This window comes from Daphnia magna, linkage group LG6 (assembly GCF_020631705.1).
Source record: "Daphnia magna isolate NIES linkage group LG6, ASM2063170v1.1, whole genome shotgun sequence".
Lineage (NCBI taxonomy): Eukaryota > Metazoa > Arthropoda > Branchiopoda > Diplostraca > Daphniidae > Daphnia > Daphnia magna.
Window position 1 is genome coordinate 5,049,787 of NC_059187.1, and position 19,507 is coordinate 5,069,293.

General features: G+C 41.8%; 2 protein-coding genes and 1 pseudogene across 8 annotated transcripts; 2 read left to right on the plus strand and 1 right to left on the minus strand.

Annotated features, from left to right (window-relative positions):
• The first annotated feature begins 1,744 nt into the window (after positions 1-1,744).
• LOC116924423 lies at positions 1,745-3,814 on the plus strand (annotated as a pseudogene).
• A 6,128-nt stretch (positions 3,815-9,942) lies between these two features.
• LOC116925907 (protein PRRC2C) lies at positions 9,943-13,563 on the plus strand. 4 transcript variants are annotated; one of them, XM_045175379.1, is made up of 8 exons: positions 9,943-10,102; positions 10,174-10,346; positions 10,405-10,647; positions 10,740-10,878; positions 10,943-12,658; positions 12,724-13,105; positions 13,183-13,283; positions 13,374-13,563. In XM_045175379.1, exons 2-8 carry the CDS (start codon positions 10,184-10,186, stop codon positions 13,495-13,497), a joined length of 2,868 nt encoding a protein of 955 aa, XP_045031314.1. In that variant the 5' UTR covers positions 9,943-10,102; positions 10,174-10,183; the 3' UTR covers positions 13,498-13,563. The 4 variants fall into 4 exon arrangements, with proteins under 4 accessions (XP_045031314.1, XP_032788555.2, XP_045031316.1 ...); XM_032932664.2 differs by having other exon boundaries at positions 9,948-10,102; positions 10,165-10,346; XM_045175381.1 differs by having other exon boundaries at positions 9,970-10,105.
• Positions 13,564-15,175: 1,612 nt separating this feature from the next.
• LOC116925086 (nucleolar protein dao-5) lies at positions 15,176-18,879 on the minus strand. 4 transcript variants are annotated; one of them, XM_032931704.2, is made up of 11 exons: positions 18,668-18,879; positions 18,418-18,473; positions 18,255-18,340; positions 17,901-18,151; positions 17,598-17,846; positions 16,686-17,543; positions 16,589-16,627; positions 16,431-16,505; positions 16,293-16,373; positions 15,505-16,092; positions 15,249-15,436 (listed from the first exon to the last, which is right to left on the minus strand). In XM_032931704.2, the coding sequence occupies exons 1-10, from the start codon at positions 18,770-18,772 to the stop codon at positions 15,520-15,522; spliced, it is 2,373 nt and encodes a 790-aa protein (XP_032787595.2). In that variant the 5' UTR covers positions 18,773-18,879; the 3' UTR covers positions 15,249-15,436; positions 15,505-15,519. The 4 variants fall into 4 exon arrangements, with proteins under 4 accessions (XP_032787597.2, XP_032787595.2, XP_045031317.1 ...); XM_032931706.2 differs by lacking the exon at positions 15,505-16,092 and having other exon boundaries at positions 15,176-15,436; positions 18,668-18,878; XM_045175382.1 differs by lacking the exon at positions 16,293-16,373 and having other exon boundaries at positions 18,668-18,878.
• Positions 18,880-19,507: the final 628 nt, after the last annotated feature.

The following is a 19,507-nucleotide window of genomic DNA, read 5'->3' on the forward strand; positions in this document are numbered from 1 at the left end:
GTCAGCCATCGAATGCAGCGCCCTATTTGCCTTCTCCCCAGACCTCGTTACCTTCTGTAGGAAGAGTAATTCTCTGGCAAGGTGGGTCCAGCTGTCATTGAAGACTTTCCTTGGCTGCGCCTGCTCTCGCCGCATCTGACTCACAACCGTCATAAGAGCACTGATTTCGGACTCATGCTCCGCCAGGTGCCCCATGGTCATATTTAACTGGAGAAGGTGTACCACCTTCAGACCTTTCTTGTCAAATGACTCGAGCCTCGAGTACACTGATTCCAGGTCCTTTGTCGTAGCGGTTCCGAAGAGCCAGTTAAGCAGCTGACCACCTCCGTCGAACAGCCCACGCTTCCGCCTGGTTCCGTCTCCTTTCAGAGCTCGTTCCAGCTCCCAAAATTTCTGCCTCCGGCGCTCCGCTCTTGCCTTGATTTCTGCCAATTCACGTGCCAGACATTCCAAAAATTGGGTGACTTCCATAGGGAAATTCCCCATGATTGCTTTGTCAAACGCACACGCCATATCGTCTACCCAAGCAGTGACAAGTTTCATTACTTGTTCAGCTCGCTTAGTGGGCACGTCATAGATGACTACCCATTCCTAGTCACCCAGGGCCAAAGTACCATCGGAATGAAACACCACTCCTTCGGTCCGAGAGCCGAGAAGGTTTTCCTTATATATCGTTTCTACTATTATTTAAGAATATATTATTACTAAGTTCGATACGCTGAGTACGGAAAACCAAGCCTCGTCCGCCGAAAATGGTGCAATCACGCAGCCGGACGCTCCCGAAGTCGGCGTGAAATATCGTAAAACCCGAAATCGTTTCTACTGCCAATTTTTTTTTTACAGTACCTACCAGAAGTCTTTGGAAGCCTGAGTGAACCTTATGCAAAAACGCCGTTTTTGCAGTTCTCTCAGTGTTACATTTTTCACCCAAATGCTACTATTTTTCGTGTGTATGTTGTCATAAACAGTGAGAACGTCCTTCATTTTTCCAGAATTTTATTTTAATGGGAAGGATGGGTAAAAATTCGACGAAAAAGTCTTTAGAATGCCGAGAGGACCTTATGCAAATGACGTCACTTTGGCTTTTTTTTTAGCAAACAGCAAAGACGCAAAAGGGCTTTAAAAAAACGAGCCACGTTTGCTCTACTTTTAGCCTAATTTTGGAATTTTTTCTTTTTATCCAACGATTTTACAGGTGGTTAAAAAATTAAATTATGGAAATCCCTTTTTTGCGGCATCAACCGGAGTTGCTGAATTCTTAGAAACCCTTTGTTTTTTCCCTACAGTTTTACCAGAGTAATAGAATACTATATATATTATACATTATTCTATTACTCTGGTATATATACATAGCATTCTAATATATATATAGTATTCTTTTACTCTAATAAAACTGAAGGGGAAAAAAACAAAGGGTTTCTAAGAATTCGGCAACTCTGGTTGATGCCACAAAAAAGGAATTTCCATAATCTTTTTTAAAGTTGCATCAGCAAAGTTGGACGAGCTACAATCAGTTTCCACAATCACAAGTCCAATTACAGTCCAACAACATATGCAACCAACACCACTCGATTGAGGTAATGTAAAATTAGAACAATTAATTGTGTTTAATATAGATAACTTAAATGCTGACTTTCGTAATTCGCGTTCTGGACCTCCACCAACACCAAAGACTGTTTTTGATCAAAACTGTTTATTTTGTGATAAAACGAAAAAGTTAAACAAAGACAAAGTTAGGGAATCCATGGCTAAATGCCAAACGAGCGAAATGAAAGGAATTATTGGAGCAAATGCCAAATTGCTGAATGACACAGTTTTTTTAGGAAAATTTCTTCGATCGGAGACTTCATCACAAAAGAAGTGAAGTACCACCGCTCCTGCCTAATCGCATATCGCGTAGAGCTAATGCTGTAAAACAAAAGAAAGTTGAGAAAGAAGCTTCCTCCTGGTAGAGAAAAAAATATATATGCCAGAAAGCTCTGGAATCTACTGCGTTCATGGAAACAAAACTATTCGTTTTCAGCAATGTTCTTCGAAAGCAAGACAACTTAAACCCCAACTTATTTATATTACAAGAATTTGGGCTAGATGAAAGTGATATAAGAAAAGAAAATTCCAAAAAAATTCAGTATTGGAGAAAAAATTTTGCTTCCCCTTTTGGTGACCGAGTCACGAAGTTCATTCATCCGACTATTACTGTTGGAAAAATAGTGTTTAAAGCAACAATTTCCATAGATGAAGCATTAAGCACTAAATTTTGAACACACAGGAATAGTCCTACTAAGGTACGTAAGTCATGGCTTTATTAATGCAGATTTTATAAATTCTTTTTGTTTCCCAGATCAAAGAAGCCGCCTTTGTACTACGGAACGCTATTTTCAAGCAGCCCAAAAAATATTTTCCTTCTAAAGTAACTGTAAAAGATTTTATTGAAGGTGAAATTCAAGTTGCGCCACTACTGAGCGAGTTCTTTAAATGTCTGGTTGCTGGCCACATCAACCCAACAAAAATTCGCGAAGGAAAACAAATCAGAATTAGGTCTCTGGATTGTTTGGATGGTGTAAACCTTCCAAGCATGTTTTGCTCTCCTTAGTAATGAAGTCGGTGACGGGAAGCCGAAAGGCTATTGACAAAATCAACTACATACCGGTAAATAGGAACGGAAAGAATAAAGCATGCAAAATTAACGAAATGAATATATTGCGTTAAATTTAACTCCAGGAGTCGCCTTTGACAATTATGATCTGTTTGTGAAAACTTTAACTGGAAAGGACACCATGCACGATACCGTGGGAATCGTGTATCAAGATGTATTTGAGTGTTTTCAAGAAAATCCTGAAGCTGATGAAATAGGTGACGGTAAAGAAGACAACCACCTCTTACAACTGAATGAACGGTGGCAGTCATCTCGTCGTCGAAAGGGTTTTAATGAATTCACAGAGGCTATCCAACCGTACTACAAAAAGCCAAGAATGACACGAGAATCAATGATTTCTTTAGAATACCCTAAAAGGGCAGAAGTTCCAGCCAGCGTTCATTCAGCAAAATTATTGGATTTGGTTTGGATGGCATCTGTGTCTTTTCAAATTGAAAACACGCCAACATGGACAGGATGGAATTCGAAATTTGTTACAGATCTGATGCCCATGCAACAGATTTGCTATCTTACTCAACTAGGCGTCTCCCCTACTTCTAACTCAGCAATGGTCGAAATTATGAAAATGAGTAAACGCATCGCCGAGGAATGTAACCAACAATATGTGTAAGTAACATATCATCCTGCCATTTCAAAAATGGCTCTTGCAATACAAGCAGTGGAAAAGCCAGAATACGATCGTTTGTTCATTCATCTTGGTTCTTTCCACATAGAACTGTCTTTTTTTAAAGCAATTGGAAAGTTTATCGCTGACTCAGGCGGACCATACATCTTAACAGAAACTGGGGCATTGGCAGAAGGTTCTTTAAATGCGTTTTTAACTATAAAGCATTATAACCGGTGCAAAAGAATTCATCCCATTTTCGCAGTGGCTCTTCAATGCCTACATTTGGAAGAATTCATAAAGAGCGCAGATTACACATTTGTTGACGAAGAATTGCGGAACTTACTCAAGAACTTGAAACCAGAAGACTTGGCGAACGTAACGGCAGTAAATATTCCAATTGAAATACGTGATCTCGTCGAAAAGTACGAAGCCTTTCGTCACAAAACCATTCTTGGAGAGGTTGGGCCTACTGCTCAGTTCTGGGTGAATTACATAAACCTTTTGGACCTTCACCATAAATTTTCAAGATCAATCAGAACTGGCGATTATAAGTTATACATATTCCTTCTTCCGGAGATCACTAATTGTTTTTTTGTTTTCAACCATCAAAATTATGCGAGATGGCTCACAAGATATCACGACAATCTAATGAATATACTACAATGAATATATGAACAATCTAAATGAAGATACTCATCCTGGTATAACGGAAGTGGGCAGTACAGTCATGCGTGGAAGTTTCTTTAGCAGGCAAATGGGTCTATATCCTTCTATTTCTTTTTTATGGAGGGGATAGTTTGGTGCCTACCGTACCCCTTTATGCTATTCCTATTTCTTTTTCTTTGCAACGCGAAAAAGGTGCAACATTAAAAGGAGGAAAATTAACTGAAACGTAGAGAAGGAGAAGAATGTAAAGAAAACGAGGGAATGGTAGGCACCATAGTATCCCTTCCGTCCAAACAAAATGAAAGGATATAGACCCATTTGCCTGTTAAAGAAACTTGCACGCATGACTGTATACTAATATCCCTAACTTTTAGTTAGAAACTTATAATTAGCATAGAAAAATTCGTCCTAATTAGACGAATTTAATCATTCCTAGTTTATGGGGGTGCAAATGATGTCTTTAGGTAGTACATGCACTTAGAAAATTTTCATTTACCGTAGCTTCCCCACGCGTCTGGCGGGGTAATACCTGCGTACCCCACACATTTGAGTCTGGTTGCTATTTTGCACCATTTCATTTAGTCTGGTCGTTTGCAGTTAAATAGAACTTTTTTGGCTCTATTTTATCGTGAAATCTGTTTTCAGTAGAAATGATTTCAGATTTCACGTAAAAAAAGTTTTTACACACCCTGGTCTGGTTTGAATTTTGCAAAAAAAAATAGTCTGGTCTTTGATATTGATTGTTACTTGTCATGTCAATCCTAATACATACCCAAAAAAATTTGGCAGTAGAAACGATTTCGGGTTTTACGATATTTCACGCCGACTTCGGGAGCGTCTGGCAGCGTGATTGCACCATTTGCGGCGGACCAGACTTGGTTTTCCGTACTCAGCGTATCGAACTTAGTAATAATATATTCTTAAATCATAGTAGAAACGATAAACAAGGTAACCTCCTCGGTTCCCGGACTATTCCCTCTCATTTCATTTGCTTGAACCATTTGGCCTACGACACAGACCAATGTGAAGAACAGCATATTCTTCATCCTACCGGGTGCCCGTTTCTTCCTGGTCGGACGACCCACTGGTGATTTCGTTGCTGATAAGACCGCAGAAACCTTTCCGTCTTGTAGTCCTTCGTCCATTTCGGCAACCAGCTCCAATGGCCAGTCGCTAATTCTCCCCTTTTCTCTCCTGGCTGGCGGCTCTACAGCTGCCGAAGCAGTGCTGGTGTCGGGTGGTACCCCAGTGTTTGCTTCAGGAGTCTCACCCGTGTCGGTTTCGGCACACGCCATACCCTCTTCAGTTTCGGCGCGTGCTTCATCCGAGCCAGTGGCGGCACGCGCGACACCCGAGTCGGCGTCGGCACAATCGACATTCAAATCGGTGTCGGTACGCTCGACATCCAAGTCGATGTCGAGATTCTCTAACTTCTCAACTTCTTCGTCACTATCGGAATCTTCGTCTGCTTCTACAACAAACTTCTTCATTTGCGACACATTCACCACAAGAGTTTTTTTCCCACTTGGTTTCCGAAGTTCGTAGTTCAACTCAGTCACCTGCCTGATCACTTCGTAGGGCCCCACGTATTGATGCAGTAACTTTTCCGCGAGCCCCTTCTTCCGCTGCGGGCGAAAGATTTACACTAGGTCTCCGGGTTCGTACACTGGTGCTGCACTGACTCTGGCATCGTACTGCGTCTTCTGACGTTGCTGTACCATTGCCAGCCAGTCCTTTACGTCTTCTCTAAGCTTCATCATCACCTTCATTAGGTCTTCTGCACCGACGAGCTTCGGCTGGCTCAGCCCTGTCGTCGCCAGCAGATCCGCTGGAATCACCGCTTCCCTTCCATACACCACCATGAAAGGTGTGTGGTTGGTACTCTCTTTCCGCGCGGTGTTGTAGGCAAATATCACAAACCCGAGGACTTCATCCCAGTCCTCGTGGCTCTTATCTACGTACATCGCTAACATAGTTGCTAGCATTTTGTGCTGTCTTTCAACCAGGCCGTTCGCTTGTTGATGGTAAGGCACTGTCATGCGATGTGACAGTCGCAACAGGGCCAACACTTTACTAGTGACTTCAGCCGTAAAACACTTCCCCTGGTCCGAGGTGAACTCCCGTAGAAATGCATGTCGTACCACTACGTCCTCGACGAAGAATTTTGCGATTTGTCGGGCCGTAGCATCCGGCAAGGCGCTGGCTTCTACCCATTTCGTAAACCGTCCACCGCCACAACGATGTTTGTGTTCCCTTTTCGTGATCGCGGGAACGGTCCAAGGACATCAATGCCGATACGCTCGAAGGGTCCCCCACCTGCGTTATCTCCATAAGCCCCTTCTTCTTCCCTTGATCCGGCTTCCGGGTCTGGCAACTCTTGCAGCTTTGGACATAACGGGTAACCGCCCTGTCCATTTTAGGCCAATAAAATCTCTCCCTAGCTCTCTTCAGAGTCTTTGTTTGCCCCAGGTGCCCAGCCGTGGGTTCATCATGAACCCACGACAATGCCTCCTTCCGCCGTTCCGATGGCACACAAAGCCGATCAAACTCTTGCCCGAACCTGATTGTTCTCAGGTACAGCAAGCCCTCCTTCAGCATGAAGTTTTCGTACTGGGTGGAGCCATTCTTGATCATTACTTGCTTGATCCATCGCCACTGCTTCACCCGGTTTTGACCATCTGCCCAAGACAGCGTATCCAAGCCTATGGCGGTGACTGGGATGACCACAACCTGCTCTTCCTCACCCCTTTCTTGTATAGGGTAACGCGATAGGGCATCTGCGTCCTCGTGCAAGCTTCCTTTCTTGTAGTGGATGGAAGTGTCGTACTCTTGCAACGAAAAACTCCATCTCTCATGCCGGCCGCTTAGCTCCTGCTTGGTCATCAGCCAACATAAGGTACGATGATCAGTTTTTACCACAATTTTCGTACCCCAAATGTATTGCCGAAACTTCATCAGTCAGGGTACGCCACATGGGCAAAGTTCGGAATAAACTTGCTGTAAAATGAGCAAAGGCCTACAAAGCTCTTCACTCACTTCCTCTTTGCCTTTTCTTTGGCATTACCTTTCGGCCCCGGGAACATTTCTATAGCCTTACAGTGCTCCGGATCAGGTTCAATTCCGGCCTTGCTTACCACGTGACCCAGTATCCACACACGCTCGTTCCCGAAGGCACATTTTTTCCATCGTCAGCTTTAAATTAGCCTTTCGGAAGCACGACAAGACTTTTCCTAGTCTTTACAAATGCTCTTTGGCATCTTTTCCAAAGATTATCGCGTCATCTATGCAGACCAGGCAATCAATCCACTTCAATCCTGCCAACACCATATCCATTAGCCATTGGAATGTGCTCGGAGCCGAGCATAGCCCAAACGGCATTACCCGGAACCGGTACAGGCCATCCGGTGTAACGAAGACTTCAGCTTATCAGCTTCCGCGACTAGCACCTGCCAGTACCCGCTCTGAAGGTCTACAACACTAAACAGAGCCGCTCTTTCCCATTTGGACAGTGCATCATCTATGCGCGGGAGTGGGTAAACATCTTTTGTTGTCACTTCATTCAGCCGCCTGTAGCCAATGCAGAATCGCCACTTCCCGTCCTTTTTCCTTTCACCAGGACGATGGGCGATGACCACGGGCTTTGAGCAGGCTCTAAACCCCTGCTTAAGCATCTTGTTGACCTCATCCCTAATCAATTCCCGCTCCCTCCTTGGCAGTTGTGTAATCGGTGCCACCCCTCCCGTTGGGATAGCATGTTCAAGCACAGTGCACTGGCCCAAACAATCACCGCTGTCAGTAAACACATCCTGGAACTCTATCAGCAGCTCAATTAGGTCGTTTCGATCTTGCGCCGCTAAGGTTGACGCCACACATTGATCGAATGCCGATGGCTCCCACGATTTTCCCGACCGGCCCCTCACTTCCCCAGCTGCATCCCTCCCCTCACTAACTTCCAGAGAGAGATTACTGGTCTGGTCGATGGGCACTAGGTGACCGATGAATGTTCCCTCTACGATCACATGATTCGCGTTATCGACGTTCATCACGTAAACCACTGCATCCGTCTTCAAGCAGTCGATCAGCACGTGACCCGCCGACAGTCAACGACTATTCTGCAGCAGTTGCTTCGACGGCCTGAGTAACATAATCGTGTCATTTCCTCTCGACTTAGGGATTGACACTTTCACTGGCACCGCACTTCTTTTCGACACCGACACCCGTACCATCGGTGTCACTTCTCTCACTATTTCGTTCCCAATACTCGCTTCCATATGTATGGCGCCAAGTTCCACTATTGTCGGATCGCTAAAACCAATTTTAAGCTCTCGAAACAGCTTCAGTAAATTTCTCCCCATGATAAATTCTGGTCCAAACCTCTTTAGGACCAAGCCTTCACGCTCCACGGATGCGTTTTTATTCGTGACCTTTAAGGAAACCTTTCCCCTCGGGTTCATCGGTTGTCCATCAGCCGTCACGACCATCGGTCCTTCCCACGGGATTATTTTCAACTTCAATTTACTCGTCAATGATGGCAAAATAACTGAAATTATTGCTCCCGTGTGCACCAAGGCATCGACCGGTCGTCCACCAATCCAAATTTCTTCGGTCGACTGACGATCACCATTGGTCATTCCCGTAGTCTGGTTTCCACCAATCACCGTGCAGGCTGCTTTAGCCTCCTCCCCCTCAGGTTTCTTGGGTCTTGTCGTCCTCTCCTTCTTTTCTTTCTGGCAGCTTCTCGCAACGTGTCCTTCTTAATTGCAATTAAAACAGCGAATCAGATTTTTCTTTTTCTGCTTCTTGTTCCATTCGCTTTTCCCCCCTTCTTCTCCTTCCTCTTCGGAGGATCTCCTGCTCGGGCTAGCTCGTCCCTCAGTTCTTGAATCTAGCGCTGTAGGGCTTGCATCTTGTCATGGCCTACTGCGTCGACTGCAGGCTTCTCGTTCTCTCTACGCGCATCTTCGTACCCCCTCTCAGAGTCCTCTGTTATCCGGCCAGAGTGGCAAAGTCCATTGACATCGCACATTTGCATCTCTTAGCATCTGGCGCTAAGCGACAAAGTACATTGGCGCTACAGTATATATTAGTATCAATGCGATATATCATTACAAATCACTAATGTTTTTGCAAACATTCCTAGAAGCGACATCTGATTTTTTTTTTATCGAGGCTCAAGAGAAGGTAAAAAAAAAGAAGCGGAAGTCCGAAAGGGTATTTCGACTATTCTGAACAACACAAAACAGAAGTTGAAGAAGCTCAAGACTAGTAATAAAGCAGCGGGCTCTCTACAGTACCCACCACAAGTGTTAGAAAATGCGCGGATACCCGTAAGCCTCCGTGTAAATACCTCGCTGATTTGCGAGGTAAATACTGGGGATAGATTTTTAAATTTTTTTTTACAAATACATTTGTTGAAGATGTATTCGTGAAAAAAAAATCAGAACTGTACAAGCCTCCGCTGAGACTGTACACCACTTTCCAGAAGTATTAGAAAATTTTTTTTTTGTGTGGATCTCTTATGGCGGGATGGATTTTTCCGGCAGCCATATCTTTTGTTCCGATTAAGATACGGAGCCGGGGATTTTTTTACAAATTGCCCATTGGGCACTTTATTCCACGACCGCGATTCGATCGTGATCCATGAACCCCTTCTCTATTTTTTTCGCCCGGGAAAAACGCGCATTCCATTCAAGGACTATTATTGTGTGTACAACGACACAGGGAAAATGTAGTATGACTTTTTCACACTGGGGGCGCATGGCGCGCAAGGAATGCGCAACTTTTTCTTTGTCGCGAACACATATCCGCGCGGCTGATTTCCCCCAGTGTGAAAAAGTCATACTACATTTTCCCTGTGTCGTTGTACACACAATAATAGTCCTTGAATGGAGGGGCTTTAGGGTGAGGAGAAGGAGAGAGCCAATCAGAGGGCCGGAAAAGTCCCACTGGGATGTAGCAGTGACGGTCTCGACCCTTCGAGACCGTCTCGTGGACTGGAGACCAAGTTGTTGTTTTTGCTATGAAATTTTGGAAGCCAGTCCGCATCTGAAAATCCGCAGATTACCCGGTCTGCAGTCCGCATTCGCACTTCACGCTGACCCTATTTTACGGAACAATCAGAAGAAGTAACAAAACGAATACATCGATGTGTTTCCTGTGTTTCTTTTTTTGAGGTAGTGGTATTTACTTATTTGATGTTTGTTTTTGTTTTGTTTTTGTATTAATTCTCTTGAAGGTTATATAGCTTTGGAAAGATGAACGAATTTCAGACAGAAGTTTTGCGACAAGTCGTTGGACATTGTAGCCATAATATAGGTTGGAATGGAATTCATGCTTCTTCACTAGACTTGCTGACCGAAGTTCTTCAGAAATACCTAACTGAGATAGGGCGTTCAGTGCACAGATATTCAGAACAGTGTAAGACCATTAATTGTGTTTTAAGACAGAAATATAAATGAAATTTGTATTTCTCAAGTTGGACGAACAGGTCCAAATTTAGATGACTTAGGACTTACCTTTCGAGATATGGGTATCTCAATTCAAGACCTTTCAGACTATGTTTGCAATGTGGAGCCCACTACTTTTAACGAAGATGTTTCTGCAATTCCAGTACCCAGAGAACACTCACTGAATTTTCTTAAACCAGGAAGCCATGAAGTTCTTTCAAGACCTGTTTACATTCATGAACATTTACCCCCTATGCAGCACATAATTCTTGGTAAGAAATGTCAAAAGATCTTTTCCATACCCTACAGAAAGTAGCTCTCCATACCTGCAATTTTTATTTTCACTTTTTGTTGTATTATTTAGATGATGATAAAGCTTCTGCAGACTATCCAGAAATTACAGAAACCCTTTCAGTTGCTCAAGATAATTTTGAGCCAACTGTGAATTTGTCTCCACATCCTTATTCTTTTAAAAGACCTGATGGAGCAGAGAAACGAAAGGGGTATGGAATAAATCAAACAAAGCATGATTTGATTTTAATTGCTTATTTTGATGTAAACTTTTAGAGGATGGTTGGGTGATGATGGCCAACCAATTAGAGAAATATCAAGTGTGATGATGACATCATCGGGTTACCTTTCGTCATCGCGAGAAGGGAAATTGCCTGAAAGTAAAGTTCGAAAACTGTTTCTTGAAACAGAACCGGATCACGTCCTTCCAGAGAAAAAAATTAATATTAAGAAAGTATTTGAAGGCATTAAAAAAACAGATGAGATTCCTAAAAAAAGTGACGAGAAAGACTCGGATTTAGTTAAGAAATTTAATGAAATTTTAAAGGATCGGCAAATTGAAACCCCGGAAGAAAAGAAGCCAATACCCGAACAATCTAAAGAAGAAGATTTTGAAAAAGAGGGAAAGAGAGAGCGAAATAAGGAGAAAGAGCGAGTAGGAGAGCAAGAAAAAGAAAAAGAACGAGATGCTGAAAAGGAGATGGAAAAAGAAAAGGAGAAATCCGAAAAAGATAAAGTTTCTGGAAAAGAACAAGAAAAAGACAAAATAAAAAAGAAACGTAACAAAGAAAAATTGCTAGAAGAATTTGCCTTCTTTGAAAAGGGAAAATCTATATCATTGAAACCGTCGGAGCCTACTGTCGTCAGTGACTCGACAAAGCAAAAACTGAATATTTTTAAGAAAATCCCAAAAAGCAAAGACCTTGATAATCAAGCAACACGCATCTCGTCACGCACCGAAAACGCTGAATCTGAAAAAGGATCCGTCACCGTGGTTGAGGAAAGTCCATTGAAAAGCATTCCTGAAGCAGCAGTATTGTCCTCAAATAGCGAAAGCTTTGCTGGCGGAAAATTAAAAATTTCAAAAAAAGATCGGAAGCAAAAAAGTAAACAAGACCGTCTTCCTTTTAACTCTGAAGGCGGCATTTTTGTTGACAGCCAAGATAAGGTCAAAGTTGGAAAAGAACTTGGAAAGGTAGAACCTGTTTGTCCAAAAGAAGAATCGATCGGACCAAGTGACCTGTCGATTTTGGGAAAATCCGGGCAAAACAGGTCCAAAATGATGGCTTCTCCCGGTGTTGAAGTACCGAAAAAGAAAAAAGGTCGACCTCCCCGTGTTATGACTCCTGATCTAGGTGAAACCCAAATTTCTGAGGCTGCACCACCAGTCCACGGTGAATCGCCTATTCCACCGGCTCCAAAATCTTTCTTTTCTTTCCCTCCCCATTTCTCAGTTCCTGGATTGATACCACCGCCGTTTATTCCAAATGTCCCATTTAACTTATTGGGAGTTCCTCCTTTAGGAGGATTGAGATCCCCTTTAGGGATCCCTCCCACGAATATGTTTAGCAGTGTGGGACCCCTGACTAATATGCCCTCAACGGATTTTTATACTCCACCTAAAGGGGATACCATTAACAGAATGGTTCCCATGTCCTCTTCGCCTACCAAGTCTCCGAATATCGTTGACAGCCTTCCTGAATCCTCTTTAAACATGGAAACCAGTGAAGCTGAATCCATTGTCACTAAAAAGAAAGAAAAGCGTGAGAAAAAAGAAAAAGAAAAGAAGAAAAAAGATAAAAAAATTAAAGAAAAGGTGTCCGATGAGCAAGAGCGAAAAAACAAAAAGGATAAAAAAAAAGAGAAAAAAGAAAAAGACAAGGAAAAGTGTAAAGAAAAAGAAGAAAATCTAACCGTTCCAAAAATCACTTTTAAATTTGCAGCTGCCCCTAGTTCACCACACCCGCTAACGCCAGACTCGACCCCAAAACTGTAATCTTGTGCTTCTCGTTTTCCATTTGGAAATTTGTCGTTGTCATTTTTCTTTTTCTTTTCAGAATATTTAAAGCCATAGCTGACAAAGAAGGTAATTTCACTGCCTCTGGTAGCAGCAACAGGGATGTAACTGTTCAGTCACCCGTTCAACCAGCAGTTGAAGTTGCAAAATTTTCTGCGCTTGTCACGCGTCCTCCGAAATTGGTGAAAACTGTAAAGGAAATACCAGCAAACAAGCCTTGTGTTGAAACAACAACCGATTCCCCTTCTACTTCCCAACCTGCGCTAGCCCCTCGCACACCTAGTCCTTCTCCAAAAGTCAGACGTGAAAAACCACAAAAACCTCCACGAGTAACAAAAGATAAAGAGAAAGAGAAAAAGAAATGTGACAAACCCGGGGTTGGAGACGTGGCAGTTATTACAGAAACAGTTGGATCTTATTATGTAAGTTACGTTTTTTATTTAAATGCTCCTTTTTACGAATTTCCTCAATCGGTAGCGTAAATTTCCTATTTTTTAAGGACGAATTTGGCAACAAAATATGGATTTGTCCAGCCTGCGGTCGACAAGACGATGGCACTCCAATGATAGGCTGCGACGAATGCGACGACTGGTATCATTGGTAATTTATTTTAACTCTTATTTTTATTCTAATTAATTTTGCCCTCACTTTTTGTCTATCGTTTTTAAAATCACATATAAATGCATTAAGGGTGTGTGTCGGAATCCGAGTTCCACCTGCCGAAACGGAAAGTTGGTTTTGTCAGCGATGTATAGCAAAAAAACAGGGGTCTTTGAAGGACAAGAAAAAAGGACGGAAGAAGAAATCTGTTTAACCCACACATATATGTATAGCATTATTTTTCTGGCTTGATTTGGCATTACACGTAAATTTTTCTTTCTTTGATTTTAATTTTATAGAAGACAAAATACTGGCAATTACTTATTGCTTTGTTTTTCGGGTTGTGTACTAAAAACAACATTTTTTGGGAAAGTTAACATTCACAGGCATGTGTATAGAAAAACAAAGATTATTAACAAGTAGGAGAAAATGTATTAGATGTGCTGAAAAATTCTTAACACCATATGTGTGGTGTCAGAACATTACAGTATTGAAATTTTGTTGGTTCAAGAAAAAGGCTCCAGTGGAAACCAAACACAGGCCCCATAACAGAGCTTACCGCGTGAAATTCAGGCACAAGTGAATGTCAAATAAATCCAATTAATGATACCTGGAAACAGCAAAAATTGTAGAATAGAAAAAGTTGTAGAAAGAAGAAGAATTATTTTTCCCTATAACTTCATCTTTTTCCTTCCTTTATTTATTTATTTTTTTATTATTATTAAGAAATAAGAAGTAATCGGGGAAATAGGGGTGAAAAGCTCAATCGATAACATTTTCGCATAAATCGGTTGGTTACAAGCAGGGATGGATCCTCAAAAGCCCCGCCCCGAAATGCGAACCACGATTGGCTCGGAGCCGATCGCAAGCCCCTATTATTTGAGACCCAGCTTAATCAGGAAATCAGGTCCTTGCCCATTTCCAAGCAGCCAGTTTTTGAACTAATAGTTCGATCACCGGAGAAAAAACCCATGTCACGTATGCGCGTGAATCACACTAAATCACCGGCAATGCTCGCCAGGTCGGCTAAGTCGGCGGCTAGAAGAAGATAACAAATCGTTTGTAACCGATCCGATCCGGGGCTGTTTAGAGGCAGTTTCCGACAATCGATAGAAGATACTGTACCTGGCATTTAACCCAGATTCTCAATATTTTTTTCCGACGTTTTGCTGGTTCCAGTTACGCCTGTCGCTGTATCCCAAAACGACATGGTCACCTTCATGCCTGATGATTTGTTTCTGTTGAATATGAACGGCATATTCCTTACCCCATTTATGAGTACTGAGTAAGGCTGGTTCACATACAATAACTTCTTTTGACTTAAACTTGTGGTTCTTGGTAGGACTTTTTTATGGCGGATTGTAGGAAAAGAGAAAATTTAATTGAGAAAGTAGTTTCATTATCGAACTAGAAACGGGTCTTATAGATCTCCTTTTTTATTCGATCTCGATTTGCTTGCTACAATAGTTTGTACATAGCCAGCCACTAATAACACAGATTCCTCTGATACCACCATGATTCACTATAAACGATGTTTACACATGGAAAAGCGGGGATTAGGTCTAAATTATGTCAGTGAGCCATTAACGTGCAAAAAATATGGACCTTAAAAATGCCGAGCAGAAATAATAAATCTCAAAAGCGAGAAAATCTCGCTGCACTCCCACGAAGCGTTGACAACTCATTTACACGTTAAGCCCATATTTTTACGATGGAAGAAGAAAACGTTCACAAAGTCAATTAAATCTAAAAAATTTTCGTACTATACCAGAATTTAAACGACTACTAATACCATCCGGAGATTTTAAATTTAGCCTATTACTAAAATGTGTCTATAAACTTCGGCTTAGATTGCTTGCTTTCGAATTAAAAATAAAATTCAATTTAGTAAATTTCCGATGTCAAGTTTGTAATATTTGACATGACAAAGTAACAAATTTGTCAGGACAGCATGAACCGATGAAATTAAAACGGGTCAGAAAACAATGTAATAAGAATTAATCGTCAAAACGGATGGAGTTAACTTCGAACGAAATGGCTCCTCCCTTGTAACTTCCTCGCTTTTTCTTCGTCTTCTCATGTCGAAAGCTTTTGCCCTTGGTATGTATCAAATCATGATTGGCACGCTCACCCCACGAGCCCATTGCGCCTCTCTGAAAATTCGAAACAGATTAGTGTCACTCTCAATATATCATAAACAAGTAATTTATTTAAGACTCACAATTAACTTCATCTACTACTCAAACACCATTTTCTTGTTTACACCCGTACCCGAGGAGTTCGCTTGAATACTAGGGCCGGAAGAGCCTCTGTTGCCAAAACCTCTCCCACCACGAAAACCACCACCACGCCCTCTATCTGACCCACTGTTTCCACCCCTAAAACCACCTCGACTGGGACCACCAAAGCCCCCGCCAAATCCTCCTCGACGATTGCCACTGTCGTTATTCGTAGCATCTCCGGCCTGTGCGTCTTGTTCTGGTCGGGAAAATCCAGCACGGCCACCTCTAAAACCGCCTTCGCTGCCACGGTTTGATCCACCAAATCCTCCTCTGAAACCCCCGAATGTTCTGTTTCCACTAGGCGAAGTCCCATCCTGCTCTGCACCTCCATCTTTTGAAAACCCACCACGACCGCCAAATCCTCCACTCCCACGACCACCGAATCCTCCATTCCCACGACCACGGTGGAAACCACCGCGATCGCCAGATTCACCTCTTCCCCTGTTACCAAACCCATTTTGTCCGCTTCCCCTTCCAAATCCAAATCCGGGTCTCGCAGCTACGCCTTCACCACCAGCTTCTTCCTCCTGCGCAAAACAAGCCGTCAATAAATTGTGTCTACAAGACAATTAAACAAGACAACTGAGGAACGGCAGGAGTTACTAAGAATGCCAATCAACAAAAGAACTGATCATTAGTAATTTCCAAAAGACGAACGGCTTGATGCGCAGAAGGGATCGCTTACTCCTCGGGTTACGGTACACCACACACGAAAGCTGAAAGTTACCTTGGCATTAAAAGAATTATCTGTAAATTTCTGGTCTATTTCAATTTCTTCTTCTCGGACACGGCGAAATGGAGTGTTGGGCTGTGTAAAATTTTCATTAGCAAACATAGTCCGAAATACACACGACTAAATATTTACCGTTCTGCGTGCACTTCCACCATTGGCAGACCTGTTTAGGTCGTTCGGTGTAGTGGAAGCTACAGCGCTAGGACTCTACGCAGCACAATCAAATTAGTACGCAATAATAATAAAAAAAAAAATGTGCAACGATTAGAAAAGATGTTTGATGTGCTTACCTTACTAAATGTACCAGATGAATTATGTGTAGGTGTTTTCTAAAAATAAATTGAGCTGAAATTACACTTGTGATTTATTAGTTTAAATAAAGTTTACCTGATCAGCATGTTGAGGAGTACCATTTCGTACGTCTGCTGCCGCTTTTGAGGTATTTTTCGATGGCGTAGACATCTCTTCATCGGAGCTCTCATCAGAATCTTCGCTACTTTCGGCAACTTTGGAAGAAACAGGATTAGGAGTCACTATCTTCGGCAATGGTTTTGACGCAGGTTCTTCATCGCTCGACTCCTCCGAACTTGAATCTTGCTTTTTTACAGGAGCGTTACCCTTTTTAATGGCAGTTGTTGGTGTTGAATCTTCATCTGAGCTGTCTGAATCTTCAGAACTGTCCGCTTTTTTGGGTGGAAGTTTGACAGTTGGCTTAACAGCGACTGCTTTTTGCATTGGTTTTTCGTCCTCAGAACTATCAGAATCTTCTGAACTATCCTGTTTTGATGCTGGTTTGGTTGGAATCTTCGCAGGCGTAGATACAGTGGGTACTGCCTTGACTTTCTCATCTTCCGAGCTATCCGATTCTTCAGAACTCTCTTCGTCTTTACGGATTGGTTTAGCCACTGCTATTTTAACCACTGGCTTGGCTGGTACTTCCTCCTCTGAGCTGTCAGATTCATCTGAACTTTCACGTTTAACCGGAGGCTTAGTAGCTTGCTTTGATTGTTTATTTGGTTTAGATTCTTCATCTGAGCTATCAGATTCATCTGAGCTGGATTCTTTTACCGTCTTCTGAATTACCTTGGGTTGTACGTTAGCTGTAGGTTTGTTTGGTTTTGCTTGTGGCATCTCATCTTCACTATCTGATTCCTCTGAAGAAGACTCCACCTTCTTGGGTACCTGTTTAGTGGGAGCTGCAATCTTAGGAGCAGCTTTAAGTCCATTTGCTTGTTTTGGAGGTTCCTATTAGCAGACAACATTAATTTCATTTCAAACATAAACAATCAGGAAACCAACCTCATCACTAGAGTCTGAGTCTGAATCAGAAGAACTTGAATCAGATTTTTTCTGAGCAGCTACAGCTTTTGCAGCCGGTGTCTGTGGCTTATTCACTATTTTAACTGGGGTATTCTTTAACGATACCTGTGCTGTCTCATCTTCACTGTCTGACTCTTCTGAAGATGACTCAGCCTTTTTAGGTATCTGTTTAACAGGTGCAGTGATTTTGACTGCAGCTTTAGGCCCATTTGCTGGTTTGGGGACTTCCTGTTAGCAAATAACATTAGCTAAAACTCAACAATGGAAAGTCAGGAAACAAACCTCTTCGCTGGAGTCTGACTCAGAGTCTGAAGAACTAGAATCTGACTTTTTCTGTACAATAGCTTTTGCAGGGGTCACCTGAGGCTTGTTCAACATTTTAACAGGAGTGGTTTTAGCAACTGGAGTTTCTTCATCAGAAGAATCACTTTCACTAGAAGAATCACTTGCAACTGGTTTAGCCATGATATTTGTCTTTGGTGACACACCATTACTGGTTACTTGGGCAGGTTTTGTTTCATCCATTCCAGAATCTAATAATAGTAATAGAATAGTAATAGAACAGTAATAACAGAACAGAACATAGCCATGATTCTATTCTAATGTGCAGAGAGAGATAAATATTTGGCATCTTACCAGACTCACTGTCACTACTTTCAGTTTTCAATTTTTTTGACGATGGCATGTTTTCCAGTGAAATCCGTCTCTTCAAAGGGGATGTTCTGTAAGGCAAAAAAACATCACACAATATTGCAACAATGAACAATATTCAATGTAAAATATAATCAAATAGACTAACTTTTGAAAATGATCGATGACATCTTTTAGTGAAGGTGATCCTTTGAGAAGTGCTGGCTATAAACATAAATATACTATTATCTTGTAGCTTCAAAAACTTATACATAATTAAATCAATTAAGCATAATCATACTATCCATAAACAAAATACGGTTTCAGTCTACAGCTAGAAATCCTAGAAACCCATGGACGCGACCACGTGGTTCTAGACACTGAGACCACGTGTAAAACAGAAAAGAGATATATCTTACTGCATTCGTTTTTTTCTTGAAAGCTTCAGCGTAATTTGGATCTTTTTCTTGAAGATATGAATAAACAAATGCGGCAGCCGCAGTATCACTAATATTTGCAGCCATAATAGAACTCCGTCAAACTAAAACTGGAAAGAAATGGGAAGCGCGTCTTCCTAGATAATGCAAAGCCTGATGGAGGTCTGAAACGTGTGAATTGACAAGAGAAGTACGATGCGCGACGAAGACCCTAATCCAGTAGCCCACTAGACAACACAAGGCCGGTAGCGGCAACCCATTGCCAAACTCGGACTTCTAGCGGCTACTTAAGCTATCTAACGGTCATATTTTATACTACAATTGAACGAGAAGAGAACGTTATTGCTGTATAAAAAATTATGCTTTAGAATATTTAAAATAATATTATGTTAAGGTCCTTCTGTAGAATAACATAATAAAACTGGTCTTGATTTGTTGTTGCGGTCTGTCTAATTTGATTTGAAAAACGCATCGCGTTAGCCTACCCAACAATTTAGAATGTACCATGTGAATGCTAAAATCATGGAAATAAGAATCATAAATAAGAGAATAAACTGATATATTAACTTAAAGTCAAGAATAAAATAATGGTTTTGTGAAGCACCTGACTTTTTACTGACTTATTAAGTGCATCATGCATTTCAATCCTAATCGGCTGATTGTTAAACATGCAACCTAGCGGGCGTATTTTTAAACCTGTGGCAATTGTTTTACTTATAAACTCATAAGGCCTGAAACTTTTTTTCGAATACTTTTCTTGCGGTTTAAATCGCTTTTTATTAATCGCTTTATAATTATAGAAATGTACCGCGATCCATTTAG

What these genes read in the sequence shown, in the direction of transcription:
- LOC116925907 (XM_045175379.1), top strand. Translation starts at nt 10,184, where the DNA reads ATGAACGAATTTCAGACAGAAGTTTTGCGACAAGTCGTTGGACATTGT. An exon ending in AAACAGTTGGATCTTATTAT is followed by an intron (nt 13,106 to 13,182) that starts GTAAGTTACGTT and finishes CTATTTTTTAAG; the next exon opens with GACGAATTTGGCAACAAAAT. An exon ending in TGCGACGACTGGTATCATTG is followed by an intron (nt 13,284 to 13,373) that starts GTAATTTATTTT and finishes AAATGCATTAAG; the next exon opens with GGTGTGTGTCGGAATCCGAG.
- LOC116925086 (XM_032931704.2), bottom strand. Translation starts at nt 18,772, where the DNA reads ATGGCTGCAAATATTAGTGATACTGCGGCTGCCGCATTTGTTTATTCA. An exon ending in CATCTGGTACATTTAGTAAG is followed by an intron (nt 16,506 to 16,588) that starts GTAAGCACATCA and finishes TGTGCTGCGTAG; the next exon opens with AGTCCTAGCGCTGTAGCTTC. An exon ending in GTGGAAGTGCACGCAGAACG is followed by an intron (nt 16,374 to 16,430) that starts GTAAATATTTAG and finishes AATTTTACACAG; the next exon opens with CCCAACACTCCATTTCGCCG.